Source organism: Peromyscus leucopus, chromosome X, assembly GCF_004664715.2.
Source record: "Peromyscus leucopus breed LL Stock chromosome X, UCI_PerLeu_2.1, whole genome shotgun sequence".
Taxonomy (NCBI): domain Eukaryota; kingdom Metazoa; phylum Chordata; class Mammalia; order Rodentia; family Cricetidae; genus Peromyscus; species Peromyscus leucopus.
This window is the reverse complement of record NC_051083.1, coordinates 48,146,218-48,160,998: the sequence shown is the minus strand read 5'-3', so window position 1 is coordinate 48,160,998 and position 14,781 is coordinate 48,146,218. Positions and strand designations below refer to the sequence as shown.

At 36.2% G+C, this 14,781-nt stretch overlaps 1 protein-coding gene across 1 annotated transcript in view; it reads left to right on the top strand.

Annotated features, from left to right (window-relative positions):
• The window catches only part of Il1rapl1 (interleukin 1 receptor accessory protein like 1), a 1,261,588-nt gene extending 1,253,245 nt beyond the window's left edge, over positions 1-8,343 (top strand). The window contains exons 10-11 of the mRNA XM_028885184.1: positions 6,913-7,083; positions 7,516-8,343. Coding sequence (XP_028741017.1) covers positions 6,913-7,083; positions 7,516-8,234 — 890 coding nt within the window. The 3' untranslated portion in view covers positions 8,235-8,343. The remainder of the gene's footprint in view (positions 1-6,912; positions 7,084-7,515) is intronic.
• The last annotated feature ends 6,438 nt before the right edge of the window (positions 8,344-14,781 follow it).

Sequence of the window (14,781 nt, the reverse complement as noted above, 5' to 3'; positions counted from 1 at the left end):
TCGGTTCATCTATTTAAAGTATTTTGTTCTGCCTTCTCATTGGTTGCAAACCCAAACACGTGACTGCCTCATCACTGTCTGAATGTACAGCCCCCTAGGTCTTAAAGGCATATGTCTCCAATGCTGGCTATATCCCTGAACACACAGATATCTATGGGATTAAAGGTGTGTACCACCACCGCCACACTCTTGCTATGGCTCTAATAGCTCTGACCCCCGGGCAACTTTATTTATTAACATACAATCAAAATCACATTTCAGTACAATTAGATTACCACCACACTCCTGTAAGATCAAAACATATTGTGAGAATGATAACATGTTTGCTTCTTAGTCAAAGACAGCTGTTGATAACTAGCCTAAGGTAATATAATTGTGTATCATTGTAAGAATATTTTTTGTTAAAGTTTAAAGGAGTAGTTTACCTAATCTCCCACCATTATTATTACACAATAAAAGGAAACTTTACACAAATTCTGCTATATGTCCATTCTTTTTTAAAGTAGCATATAAGCCGGGTGGTGGTGGCACACACCTTTAATCCCAGCACTCAGGAGGTAGAGCCAGGCGGATCTCTGAGTTCGAGGCCAAACTGGGCTACAGAATGAGTTCCAGGAAAGGCACAAAGCTACACAGAGAAACCCTGTCTTGAAAAACAAAGCAACAACAACAACAAACAGCATATGCTGAGCCCAGTGGTGCATGCCTTTAGCCCCAACACTTAGGAGGAAGAGGCCAGCAGGTTTCTGTTAGTTGGAGTTCAGCTGGACTACATAATGAGTTCCAGACAAGCCACAGATACACAGTGGGACCTTGCTTCATAAAGAAAACAAACAAACAATTTAAAGTTCAATTCCTGGAGATGAGTATGTATTGGGTGTGTATATGTAAGTTCCAAAGAAAAGAAAATTCCCCTTGAAGCTAATACGACAGGAACTAGAGATCCAGCTGCTGACATCCAAACATTTTTTTTTTCCAGATCATAAGACCATGGTGGAGTTTAGCCTAGAGTTCTCCAAAGACATTGACCCTAATAGATACTTGTAAGGATGTGTACATATCCAAAATGTGTTAAGTCATCCATGTGCCTAGCATACAATGGATTTCAAAAGTTATATATTCAATAAAAAGCAACTAATTTTAGCAATGAGGCCTGATTTTTTAAACTTCTCTTGAGCTAATTAGTGAAGCACCTACTTTTGATCTGAAATAAAGATATTTGAAATGTTAGGTAGCGGCCTCTAGAATAGTGTCATGTTCTAATTAAACAGCTGAACACCATAATAAGGGAGACCTAGTATCTCCAGAGGAGAACGCACAATGACACAATACCTTAGTCTATACTACAATAAATTAGAAAGAAAGCCATCAAAATATCAACCTCCTTTGCTTTTGCATGTCTTTACCTGGGGTTTCTTTTCCAGGTTAATTTAAAAATGGCTACCCATCTTTTGTTTATTTGTTTCCAGAGCACAACGAGTTTATTCCCTGTCCCTCTTCCTGAGAGGTATTATAGGTCATGGTTACTCATAATCATAGCAGTGCAGCACAATTCATATTTTTAAGATGAAGACAGAGATCTAGTTTGATGCTTGGTGTTATCAGTATTGGACAAGTGAGTTAGAACAATCTTTCAAAATCTCTACCCTATCTTCAGAAAATATGAGCTGTTGTTGCCTGTATACAAAACAAATTGACATCTATGCAATCTTAGGCCATACATACTTGGTTTGCTTTCTCCTTCAACTACAAGTTCTTTCCTTATTTGTAGATTCAGGAATTATTGTCTTCATGTACATCAGTGAAACACTGTATCTCTGTATATCATTCAGAAAACCTATGGAGCTGGCCTTTTGTTTCCTTGTTAGTAGTTATTAGTTAATTTGCATACATACTTTTTGAATTCCCAAAGGGAGAACAAAAAATTATTTTGGGCACACAAGCTATTCAAAGTCAGAAACTGTTAAAGGGTGTGTCAGTCCTTCTTAACCCACACCCTGGATCCCTGGTACTAGTCTGCTACCATTCCCCCTCTTGCATTAACTCTTCCTGAGGAGAGGGGAACAAATGCCTATTCACCTCACATAGGGCACAGCAGACAGATGAATGTAACAGTTCCATCCAAATCCAACTTGGTCAACCAATGAGTTTTTGAAGGGTTTGCTTAAAGAACATGGCTGAGGGGTTTCTCACGGGAGTATAGGTGACCCCCAAACAACTGTATCACCACAAAATCCCACTCAATCATGAATAATGTCCTTAAGCTGTATCATTGAGTCATATTTTCTGTAAACCTTTCTGTACATACACACACACACACACACACACACACACACACTACCAACAACAACAACAACAACAAATAACAAAAAGAAAACAAACAAATAAGCAAAACCTGGTATCTCCCTTGATCACCTGTTGATTTTAAAGAGTAAGGGCAAGATCCCTCACTGGCTACAATCCCAGGTAAGTGTCATGTGACTTCCCCTACCTCCTTCTAACTAGGGAGTGCCAAAAGCTCCATTGCCATTATATAGACATAGATATTTCCGTACTGTTTTCCTTATTTTTTTTACCATAACAAATGGTCCAAATCAATCATTCCTCCAAAACTACAGATTTGATGATTATGTTGTCCCCTGAGGGAAAAGCCACACTACAACATCTCTTAATACTTTTACCAACTATCCTAGCTGCTGCTTTCTTAAGGCTACAAAGGAAGGAAATTAATACTTGTCAAATGACTCTGGAGCTAGACAATTTGCTATATAATTAGGATACATTTACTGTCAGCTTCAAGAAGTTGTTTTATCCCACTTTTTTCTCAGTTCTGGGGATCAAACCTAGATAAGTGTCCTACCATTGAGAAATGTCTTAGCCTCCAAGGTGCTCTTTCATAGATTAGGAAATAAAATCTCAAATGAGTCAGAATTTATGGAAGATAGAAGATCAGCTCAGCTGCTTTTGTTTTCATCATATCAGACCCTAAATATTTTATTTTTATTTTTTTCCATTTACCTTTGTGTGTATGTGAGTGTAAAAGTGGGTACACATGGGCTATACACACATTTGGAAGTCAGGACAGCCTCGTGTGCTGGTCCTTTCTTTCCACATTATTTCAGATGGAGTATCTTAGTTTTCCCTGGCATATGAAGGCTATCTGGCCTGGGAGTTTCCAGGGGGGTCTCTTGTCTCAGCCTCTCATCAACGCAGAAAAGGCAGGAGATCACACATGCTGGTACTACTGTGTTTGGATTATATGTGGGTTCTGGGGATTCAATCTCAGGTCCATACTCTTGCATAGAAAGTGCTTTCAACCTCGGAGCCACGTCCCCAGGACAATAATTTAATTACTGCTGTATGTATGATGTTTCTAATCTTAACACTCAGTAGGCTAAGGTAAGAAAATGATAAATTTGATGCCAGCCCAGTGTGTACATAAAGTCCCCGTCTCAAAAACTGTGGAATTTAATGTTTCATTTAAATATTTAAAAATCTATAGTTGAAACAGTCTGGAAAAACACTGACTGGCAAAACATGTAGACGAGGTCAGTGTTATAAAATGTCTACATGCTTGATTCAAGTAGCTTACTTTGAGAATATAATTTAGATACTTCCATAACAAAATTGAAATTAAAAGTAAGTTAAATTTAGGTAAAGCATTTGCCTACCACTTGCAAACTTCATGGTGATACCTTAAGCATCACCAAAAAATGAAAAAAAAATTAACAGATATTCAATAATTACAAAAAGTCAAAACATTAAGATTATAATTTAATAATTTAATGTGTATGCTTTCTGACATTATTGATAAAGTTCTACAATTTTTTAACTTGATAAAAGTACATTTTAGAAATGTGAGGCTACATAGGAAAATGAAACATCTCCTGAGACCTAAGGAAGAAATGTGGCCCAAATTTTGAGTGACAACTTCTAAGTTTTCTGAGCTATCTCATTCCTAAATGTCCATCTTTGAGTTCTCTGGCTTTATTTTTGTAACCCATTTGGTGAATGATGGGCTCTGTCTCTAGTCAGTTTCATTTATGTGACTAATAAATATTTGAGAATAATTTTTTAAAAGGCAGTTGCCAATAACATCTGACAACTAATTACTCAGTTGATATTTAAAAGTTAAAAACTATCAAAGACCCAGATGCCAATCTCAATCCATCTCCTTGTCAGTACATCTCTTTCCTAGCCCAGATTCAGTATACTATGTTCATTTACAAAAGAGAGAGATAAGTAAACATTTTCTGTTTTTTTATAAGGTGTTTTCTTCTGAAAACAAAATCCACACAGTCATCTTACATAGTATTGAAACCAATACCCTCTTATGAGTTCAAGAGAAAGATGCATTTATTTGTCAACACCCTAAACGTTTATATTTCTGATATGTTTTCAGTTTTGTTTTCTCCCATGAAGATTTCATAATGATATTTGAATATATTTAGTGTTGGTTTTTCGGTTTGGTTTGGGTTTTGTCTCTTTTTTTCATTAAGAATATGTTTTATTCATTTTACATGTCAATCAAAGATCCCCCTCTTCCCTCCTCCCATCTCTCCAGCCTCCCTGTCCCAACCCATCCCCATTCCCTGATACAAGAAGGTAAGGCCTCCCATGGGGAGGTACATTTAGTAGAAGCAGGTCCAAGCCCCTCCCCTGCCTCAAGGCTGTGCAAGATGTCCCATCGTAGGTAATGCACCAGGGATGGATTCTGATCCTACTGCCAGGGGGCCCCTTAAGCAGATCATGCTACACAACTGTCTCACTATGCAGGGGGCCTGGGAGGGTAGAGAATGGCAGATGAGCTGGATGGTTGAGCTGGAACAGGGATGGAGTGGAAGAGAAATGAAAGAGATACCATGATAGAGGGAGACATCATGGGGATAGGGGAAAATTGGGTGCTAGGGAAGTTCCCAGGAATCCCCAGGGATGACCCCAGCTTAGACTACTAGCAATAGTGGAGAGGGTGCCTGAACTGGCCTACTCCAGTAATCAGATTGGTGAATACCCTAACTGTCATCATAGAGCCTTTCTCCAGTAACTGATGGAAGCAGATACAGAGATCCACAGCCAAACACCAGGCCAAGCTCCAGGAGTTGAGTCGTAGAGAGAGAAGAGGGATTCTATGAGCAAGGTCATCAAGATCATGATGGGAAACCCACAGAGACAACCAAACCAAACTAGTGGGAACTCATGAAATTTAGATCAACAGCTGTGGAGCCTGCATGGGACTGGACCAGGCCCTCTACATAGCAAGGGTTTTGATTCTTGAGACAGTACTCACTGTGTTATACATAGGCTGATCTAAAACTCTCAGCCTCAGTTGGTCTTCTTCAGTCTTCAGTCTTCCAAATAGCTTGGACTATGGATACATACCACCACACTCAACCTGGTTTTATTTTTGTTTGTTTTTTGTTTTGTTTGTTTGTTTCTTTTAAATTTTATACATGACTATTTTATTTACATCATTTCTACCTCTACATCTCTACCTTCTAAATACATGCTTCCAACTACCTCTCAAATTCTTCCTTTTTCTTTATTATTGCTACATAAAGCTACACACACACACACACACACACACACACACACACACACACACACGAATCCATTTACTGTTGCTCATATGTACATGTGCTCAGGATTGACCACTTGGATTGGCATACCCTGTCAGGGGACTTATATGTAGAAGAAATAGATTCTCCCTCTCTTGATTCCCTATAACTCCTCATATAAGGGCATAACCTTGTGAAATTCTCCCATCAGCATTGTCCTGCCAATTTTTTCTAGTCATTATGTAAGTCTCATTAAGGAAATCTTATTGTTGAGTTTCATGGGTAAACTTCTCTGTTAATGTCTACTAGAAACAATCTTGCAGAAAGTATCCTGGTCTTCTGGCTCATCGGACCCTTGAGCCTCCACTTTTATCATGCTCCCTGAGCATTGGGTATACAGATTATGCTATAAATGTACTAATTGGGGCTGGGCACAACAAGCCTTCTTAATAATATTTTAAGTTAGTTTTTATTTCTTAACTCCATAGGGTATAGACTCTCTTTTTACACTAAGGAGTATTTTTATGAAATAATAAGTATGATAGTAAATATAAAAAGGAGAACGTTGTTGGATCTGTTGTTTGACTGGTTAGATGTTGGATTTCGTATTTAGTTTCCATTCTATCGGTGATGCATCTCAGCCAGAATCTCATGAAAACCATGAAAAGAGTAACATAATGACTACACTTAAGATTATGACAGATTTATCGTTCCTGCTGGCTGTTTTCCATGTCTGCCATAGACAGAATTGGAGCTGGTGACTGAAACTGCAGAATAAGAAACAGGCTCTTGGAATCCCCATCACTACTTTAAATCATTTTAAAAATCAAAATTGAAATTAAATGACCATAGCCCTCTTCTTAAAAAATATCCAAAGGTGGGGTTGTTATATGTAGCATATCCAATAATAACATGTTATTATCTAAACATGTAGCTTTTTATATAAGCAGTAATGATTCGCTATAATTTGTGTCTAAAAATATGGAAATTGGTGTTTCATTACCATTATTTTGTCAGACCAGTAGTTGCACCTGCTGATGACACCAGAGGTTTATGAGTTTCAGCACTAAGCTCCACCTCTGTCCCTTATTCCTTTATGACTCTTGCCATTGATTTTTTTCCTACTATTTCCATCACAACAAGAAAAATCACAATGTGTCCCTTTGTACCTCCTAGCTAGTTGCAGAACTGGTGGTACTACTGAATGCATGACACAAATTAATACAGGCTTCTTTTTTTATTTTTCAAGAGTGGAATGTTTGTAAATATTTATCAATAAAAGTGAATATTGCTAATACTCTATTGTTCTCTTTCTAGAACTTACTTTGTAGAACTTACTTTGTAATGTTTTTGACAGACAACAAAGATTATGATGCCTACCTGTCGTATACCAAAGTGGACCCTGACCAATGGAATCAAGAGACTGGGGAAGAGGAACGTTTTGCCCTTGAAATCCTACCTGATATGCTTGAAAAGCACTATGGATATAAGTTGTTTATACCAGATAGAGATTTGATCCCAACTGGAAGTAAGTTAAAATTTTCACTTGTTTATTTCATTTGTGTGTATGTATGTGTTTTAAGTATATATGTCTGTCACCATTTTTGCATAGCATTTTGTGTCTTAAGAAATTTTGTTTTAGTTTCTCAAGAAAGAAAGAAATGTTTTTATTTGAAATTGAATTTTTAATATGCCATAGAAGATACTTTATCATTCTATAAAGAATTATATTCTATGTGCCTTAATGCTTATTTAAACCAAATGAGGAATTTCCACCTGGAAAAATATCTCTAATATTACTAGATCAGAGACCAAAACTCTATCCAAAGTGCTTGCTTATCCACTCTTTTCATCTTTACAACGTGTTGACAACAAACAATTCTTACGTACTATGTGAAAGTATATGGGCCTTTTGGATCTCTTCTCGGTTCACTTATCCTGGTCCTTCTTCTCTTTATAGCATACATTGAAGACGTGGCAAGATGTGTAGATCAAAGTAAGCGGCTGATCATTGTCATGACCCCAAACTATGTCGTTCGAAGGGGCTGGAGCATCTTTGAGCTGGAAACAAGACTTCGAAACATGCTTGTGACTGGAGAAATCAAAGTGATACTGATCGAATGCAGCGAACTCCGTGGAATTATGAACTACCAGGAGGTGGAGGCCCTCAAGCACACCATCAAGCTCCTGACGGTTATTAAATGGCATGGACCAAAATGCAACAAGTTGAACTCGAAGTTCTGGAAACGTTTACAGTATGAAATGCCTTTTAAGAGGATAGAACCCATTACACATGAGCAGGCTTTAGATGTCAGTGAGCAGGGGCCTTTCGGGGAGCTGCAGACTGTCTCGGCCATTTCAATGGCTGCGGCCACCTCCACAGCTCTAGCCACTGCCCATCCAGATCTCCGTTCTACCTTTCACAACACCTACCATTCACAAATGCGTCAGAAACACTACTATCGAAGCTATGAGTACGACGTACCTCCTACGGGCACCTTGCCACTTACCTCCATAGGAAATCAGCATACCTACTGTAACATCCCTATGACACTCATCAATGGGCAGCGGCCACAGACAAAGTCGAGCAGGGAGCCGAATCCAGATGAGGCCCACACAAACAGTGCCATCCTGCCGTTGTTGCCAAGGGAGACCAGTATATCCAGTGTGATTTGGTGACAGAAAAGCAAAGGACATCCCGTCTCTGGGAGTTTGAAAGGAATCTGCAGTCCAGTGCCTGGAACTAAATCCTCGACTCCTGCTATTAAAAACATGCATTACAATCTCTAGAACACGAGGAAAAACAGGGTCTTGTACATATATTTTTTGGAATTTCTTTGTAGCATCAGTGTCTTCCTGTTTTACCATGTCTCTTACCATTACATTTTTTTTACTTTGTTTTATATGTCATTGGATTTGTAAATTTACATTTTTTTTAAAGAAGAGACTGATGTGTAGATAGAAAACCCTTTTTTTGCTTCACTAATTTAGTTTTAGAATGGGTTTTTAATTTTCTTTTTAAACTTTATTTTACTTTTAACATTTCCTTGGGGTGCTTGGACAAATCTATCTGATGGGACAAGGAGCACCGGATCCTCTCTCGGGTTCTTCCTAGGACCAGCTGGGCCACGTCGGCCTTCAGAGAGCAGTGCAACTGAACGCCAGCATTGCATTGCTGTTTGGGAACAAAAGAGAGAGAGAAAGAGAGAAGAACATTTGTTCATAGGAGGGCCCTGCCAGTCAGAGCCCTGAAATCTCTTCCTTGTCCCCACCTCATCCCCCACCTCTACCCTTCTAATGGCAGCATGATGTGTAAAACTCTGCAGAGGGTAGGGGTAGCTCTTAACTGTCCTAACATTTAATTCACTCCTCTTCAGAATACACTCTAGACCCAAAGTTGTGCTAGTCACGTAACAGTGACCACCACAGAGTGATCGCTACATAATGAAGATGGAAGGCATGAAAATGGGGAGAGTGTTGTTTCCGTTTTTTAAAAATGAGTTGATGTACCCTTATATATATATAAATATATATAAATAGAGATACAAATAGAAATATATATAAAACAGCAAAACAAAACAAACAAATAAAAAAACACACAAAAATACAAAACAAAAAAAATATATATATGAAGCCCTATATTTGATCACTTCCTGGAAAGGCATGAATGTGTTTGTGGCTGTTTTTGTTTGAAAAATCTACTTCCTCTTTTCCCTCTATAATTAATTTTACTGCAAATGAGATTATGTGCAAATACCAGGCAAGTTAACTCAGATAGGTGAATCAAGGCAAGTAAAAATGAAACTTACATTGAAGGCTTCCAAACCAAAGGGAAGATCGGGAGGTGTCATCAAATATGTTTTGTCTCCTTGTATTATACAAAATGTTATCTTCTGAAGAGTCAGAAAAAAACAAAAATCTGTGAAGCTTATTGTGGGGTTCCCTTGTACTTAAATGTTAACTGACTTGTATTTATTTTTCAATGCTACATTCAGTTGATGAACATAAGCAGCATTTATTAATATAAAGGTGTTTAATTAAGATCTCAGGAGGTCAAACATATGAATAACAACACAAACTACTATTTTCAAAATAAATATTATTTACACAAAGTAGTTTTAAATTAGATCAGAAAATACTTAAAATACTTAATTTTATTGTATAGAAATTAATTTAATTTTAACTATATGATTCTATCTTTCAGAAACGGAAAGTTGATGCTCCTAGGGGATTTGTCACTTACCATCTAGCTTTATGTTTGAAATCAGTCACATAAGCAGCTAATTCCTTGTCATGTTAACAATGATGCTAAATCAATCACAAAAGATTCTGTAGAGGGCAGAATTGTTAAGAGCAAATGTTACCTATGTAGATTTTAGTTGTTTGTTTGTTTTAAATCAATGTGGCAAAAACCACTGATAATAGAATTAAGCTTTATAGAACTTACTTTAGTGATTCATCATAGGAAATTCCTTCTCAGTCATCATTTGTGGGCTCAAGTAGTAACTGCTGTGTTTGCTTTATTCCTGCCATACCATATAACGAGAAAACAATTCTAGACTTTAGGTCACAAGGCTAAGGTGTGAGTGGGCCACATGGACATAAAAGTGTAAATTGCAATAGAGGTCATTGGGAAGGGCAAGGTAGAACTATGAATGTATAAGAGACAAGTACAAACATTTTGTAACAATGCAAAGGTCTCAGTGTCTGCAAAGGAGCCTTGGGATGTGCATTGATTTTTATTTGCTTAAGAATTGTTTCCTTCCCTGACAGCTTGCCTGGGTCTTCTCTATAATATGTCTTTATTCTTGTGCTCCCCTTGGTTCTGTGTCACGTTTTCAAAAACCAGAACTGAAGCTACAAGGACACATAAAACTTTAAGGTCAGCTTTGCACATTGGGTTATTTTCAGAACCAGAGAAGGCCATTGTTTACTTTGTACTATGGACACTTGTCATTGGACTGGATTCCAAACTTCCCCAGTACTCAGAAGATTGTAAATGTGGCAATGGCCTGATTTATTTCTTTGTTGTTTTTTTTTTTTTTTAAGTTTTTAAGTGCACGGTGGGTGTGTGGAATAAATGTGGAGGAAGTAATCAGACCACAGTCATATTTTAGGCATCCATAGGTGTTAATTTAGCTGCATTGGGAGTACATTTTTTGTTCTATTTTTAGTGTAGATTTAAGCACTTTGAATAGCATGATTCAGGGATTGATGGGTAATATTTGATACTCTCACAACTTAAGAAACTTTTTTTCCTCCAATGCTTTGTTATATTTACAAATGGAATAAATGCAAAGGAAGCTTTCTATAGCTTTAGAAACATTCCTCCCAAGTTTCTACTCCTCTATCAGCTCCACATGAGAACCAGTAAAGAGAACTCATGGGTTCACATGGTCTATGTGTAACAGAAGTTCTATGAGAACTCAAAATAAAATAAAAAACCATGTATTTCCCCTAGTGCTTAGGTTTCATCCTTCTCTTTTTGTTTGTTGGGGTTCTGGGGGATAAGATTATTCTAGATGTAAAAACACATTTGAAACCGTGAATGTGTTAGCCAAGCTGGGGGGAAGAATGGACTTCCAGACTTGGACATGTGTAATGTTTGATATTGCCTGTTTTTCATCAATTACCGCCTGAGCTCTGAATGATACATTATAGATTCAAAAGTCCATCTGGTTCTTTAGTGTAACCTCAACTTGCTGCTTCTGAGCATCGTAGTCTTTATTCTGGTGCTCAAATCTTGGATTATTTAATTTGTATTCCATCCCTTTGGTCTTCTACGGGCAGAGAAGACTTACATATGTTGTGCTACCAGCTGATTTAAGTTTAGATGAATCCTACAAAATAAATCAAAGACATGATGAGATCTGAACTTATTATATTTCTATAGCTAGGCATCTGATTGTTGAGTCAACCATTTTGTAATTATTTTCCTCATAGTATATGTATTTGGACTCTATCAATTTATTCTTAAATATGTAGATGCTGGTTTCTTCCATATTTCATTGTTAATAAATATTTTATAACAAGAGGAAATATTAACTGAGAGCCAATTCCTAAACTCTAAGTACGTTTTGTGTTTTGTTTATCCTAGAATAGTCATTAACTTTTCGGATACCATTTATTTGAATTGCAATTACTATTTCTAGGAAAATATTTATTTGTACAATGCAAGCTGTTTTCTGATTCTGGAATGGTACCCTAGCTCTCCTTTTAAAGGAGCAGTTTTTAATCTTAGGTTTAATTTCTTCTTTTTTATTTGTTATTTTGTTTTTGAGACATGATTCAGGCTAGGCTACCCTCAAGCTCTCAACACTCCTGCCTCAGCCTCTTGACTGCTGGGATTACCAGCAATTTCTTCTTTATTAATTTTAGTTTGTATCCTAGAAGAAATCTTATTGAAATTCTAAGGAAAGCATCAGAGCCACACAAGTGAAATCGCTGAATGGAACTAAGAGAACACACATACACAGAAAAGGAAAATGCCTTATTGTCTCTGATGTGAATTTGTTTGGCCATTAATCCCATTACTAATGTAGTTGATGAATAGAGGTGAAATATTAAATATGTTAGAAATCCCACTAAAGATTCATATTCCCTATTGTGGAAAATGTTTCCAACCATGCATACAATTATTACAAGGAAATCACAATGTGACTCTATAATAAAAGAAGAAAATTTTGTCAATGGAAGCATAGACTATTTCTTGACTTATCATGGATCTTTCCCACCTGATTATTCTGAACAAAGAAAGTAACCAACAGTTTCGATTATTCTTAATAATAGGCCTTACATTTGAGTTCAAGGATATCTTGACTCTATAAAAATCAACTAAAGGAAATAATGAACATATTTGAACTTTCAGATGAGATTGATAATTGTGTAAATCTGTTTTCCTGTGTGTGACTCTCAAGACTTCCAGCATACCAAAACCCGATGTTTTGATTCAGAGGACAGTCTCATAGGATAATATTCAGATAAACTCACTTATCTTGCAGAACTTGTTATTTGTTATTTTATCTTCATTCATGAAAATTCAAGGGTGACTATTGTTCTTCAAACAGAGAAAATCCCTCATCAAAAATGGCCTAACTTTATGAGAGACATGTGAAACATTGAAAAAAGTTAAACAGTGATATGCAATTTATACAAAAACAAATGAGAAATATATATTATTATTAGGATAATTTTCTCATTTCTATACTCATTTCAAACAAGAGATATACAAAATCATATAGTTTGAAAAGTATGACTTATTTCATTCGTTTTTCCATTTGTTTTTAATTGCACTATCTACCAAAAAGGACTCAAACAGTAGAGAAAGAGAAGAAATAACCATTTGATGTGTTTTTCTAAAAGAAACCAGTTTTATTCTGCAAAAAAACAAAACAAAACAAAAAAACAGAATTTGTTATGTACTTCACTTTCAGTGATTGAGTCTTTGCTACTTTCACAAATTCTAATATGACCTTGGAACAATACATACAGTTTTGAAAAGAGAGGTGGTGGTGATTTACAGTTGTAGTTATTTTTTGATTCGTTACAGAGGGAAAACCTATGCTCTATGTTAAGAGAATGAAATACTGTCAGAAGGAGCCATAAAATCTTACTTAACTTGAAGAAAACAAAAGAAGGAGGAGGAGAGTTCATTCTAATCCTAACTTGATGTGCCCTTATCATAACCAGACTTTGGTTAAATCCATAGAAAATGTCTTGAAGAAGAAGGAAATCAACTTTAATTTTCCATTCAGTAATTATGTCTTTTTTACAGGCTCAGAACACAAAATGTCTCCTCATTACAGATAAGATATGCATATATATATTTATAAGATGCATAGGGTTTTATAAATATATTTGTGTAAATTCCTTCTTTTCATTAGTAAATTTTCCTCTAATAGCCTCTGCGTTCAATGACAAACTCATGCTTCTGAATCCTTCATTAAAGTAAGTAAAGTTACTTTTCTTTTTTCTACCAATTACTTCTCAATGATACATCCTCCAGTGTTCATCTGAAATTTTTCTCTTTCTAACAAAAGGAAGCACTCTAAAAATTCATTACACTGTGTTCCCTCTACTACCAAACAACAAACCCCCAAAAAAACTGCCCATGAACTTCAGAGTACTACATGTAATATTGATGTTGTGTAAATTTCAATCTTCATAATCTAAATGTTACCTTTCAAAAGGCATGCTGTGTCATTAAGAAAAAGATTTAATGTGAAATGACCTTATTACATAGTGCATGAATATGTGGCAAAGTAATACGGATCTATCTTTACTAGTTAATGAGAAGTTAAATTTGGGGAGATCAAATGTGCTTTAGGTTACAGTTCAATTGGGAGGATGGCTTCTTAATGTTAGGATACATGGGCAGTGATCCATACTGCTTGCAGTATATGCTCCTGTTGACAAGAATCCTCAGTGTAGTCTTTCCACCAAAGTAGTGGACATGTGTTCATATAATCTGCTATTTAATTACAACTTTTCCATCTTCAGAGTTTGAGGGAACCCAAATTGGAAAGTGGATGAAGTCATTTTCCTCTGCTGGTGTTCAAGTCATATTTTAAACTCAAACACTCTCAGATCTGTTCACAGTCAGTACAAGTGCATTTTACATAGTACTTCTCTTAGTTTTGCTCATCCTCTTTTGACTTTGTACAATCTAGAATGTATGTAACTCATGAGTAGGTGATGGGGGCGCTCCTTTTTTCTTAGAATACTTACAATTATATATTTGGTTTTGCTTTGACTAGCAATAGGAAAATAGACAAATACAAGTGTAAAAATGAGAAATTTTAAACTCGACTTATAATTTGTGTTTTATAGTCGTTTCATAAGTCTGTTGCTCTCTATGAGTATGCTCTCTATATATCCTGTAAAAATAAATTTATATGTTACATAGAAATTCAAGAAATTAAATTATTTATTAAGCTACAAGTGTTTCTTCTGATTTCTACCTGATAATAGATGACAATAAATTAAATTATGTGTTGTTGGAACATATATAAGTATGTTTGTTAATTCAATAACTCTTCTTATACTTTTCCTTCCCTTTCTTTGTAAGCTTATAATTCTTAGGCCTAATTTCTACCATGATTGTGAGGATAGATTTAAGAAATGCCCAGTTGGCTTGGGAAAAAAGGAAAAGGAAGGCTGGTTGAAAACCAAGTCTATTTTCAATCATGTTTTATCCTTCACTATTAGATTTAAACAAATTTGAAAC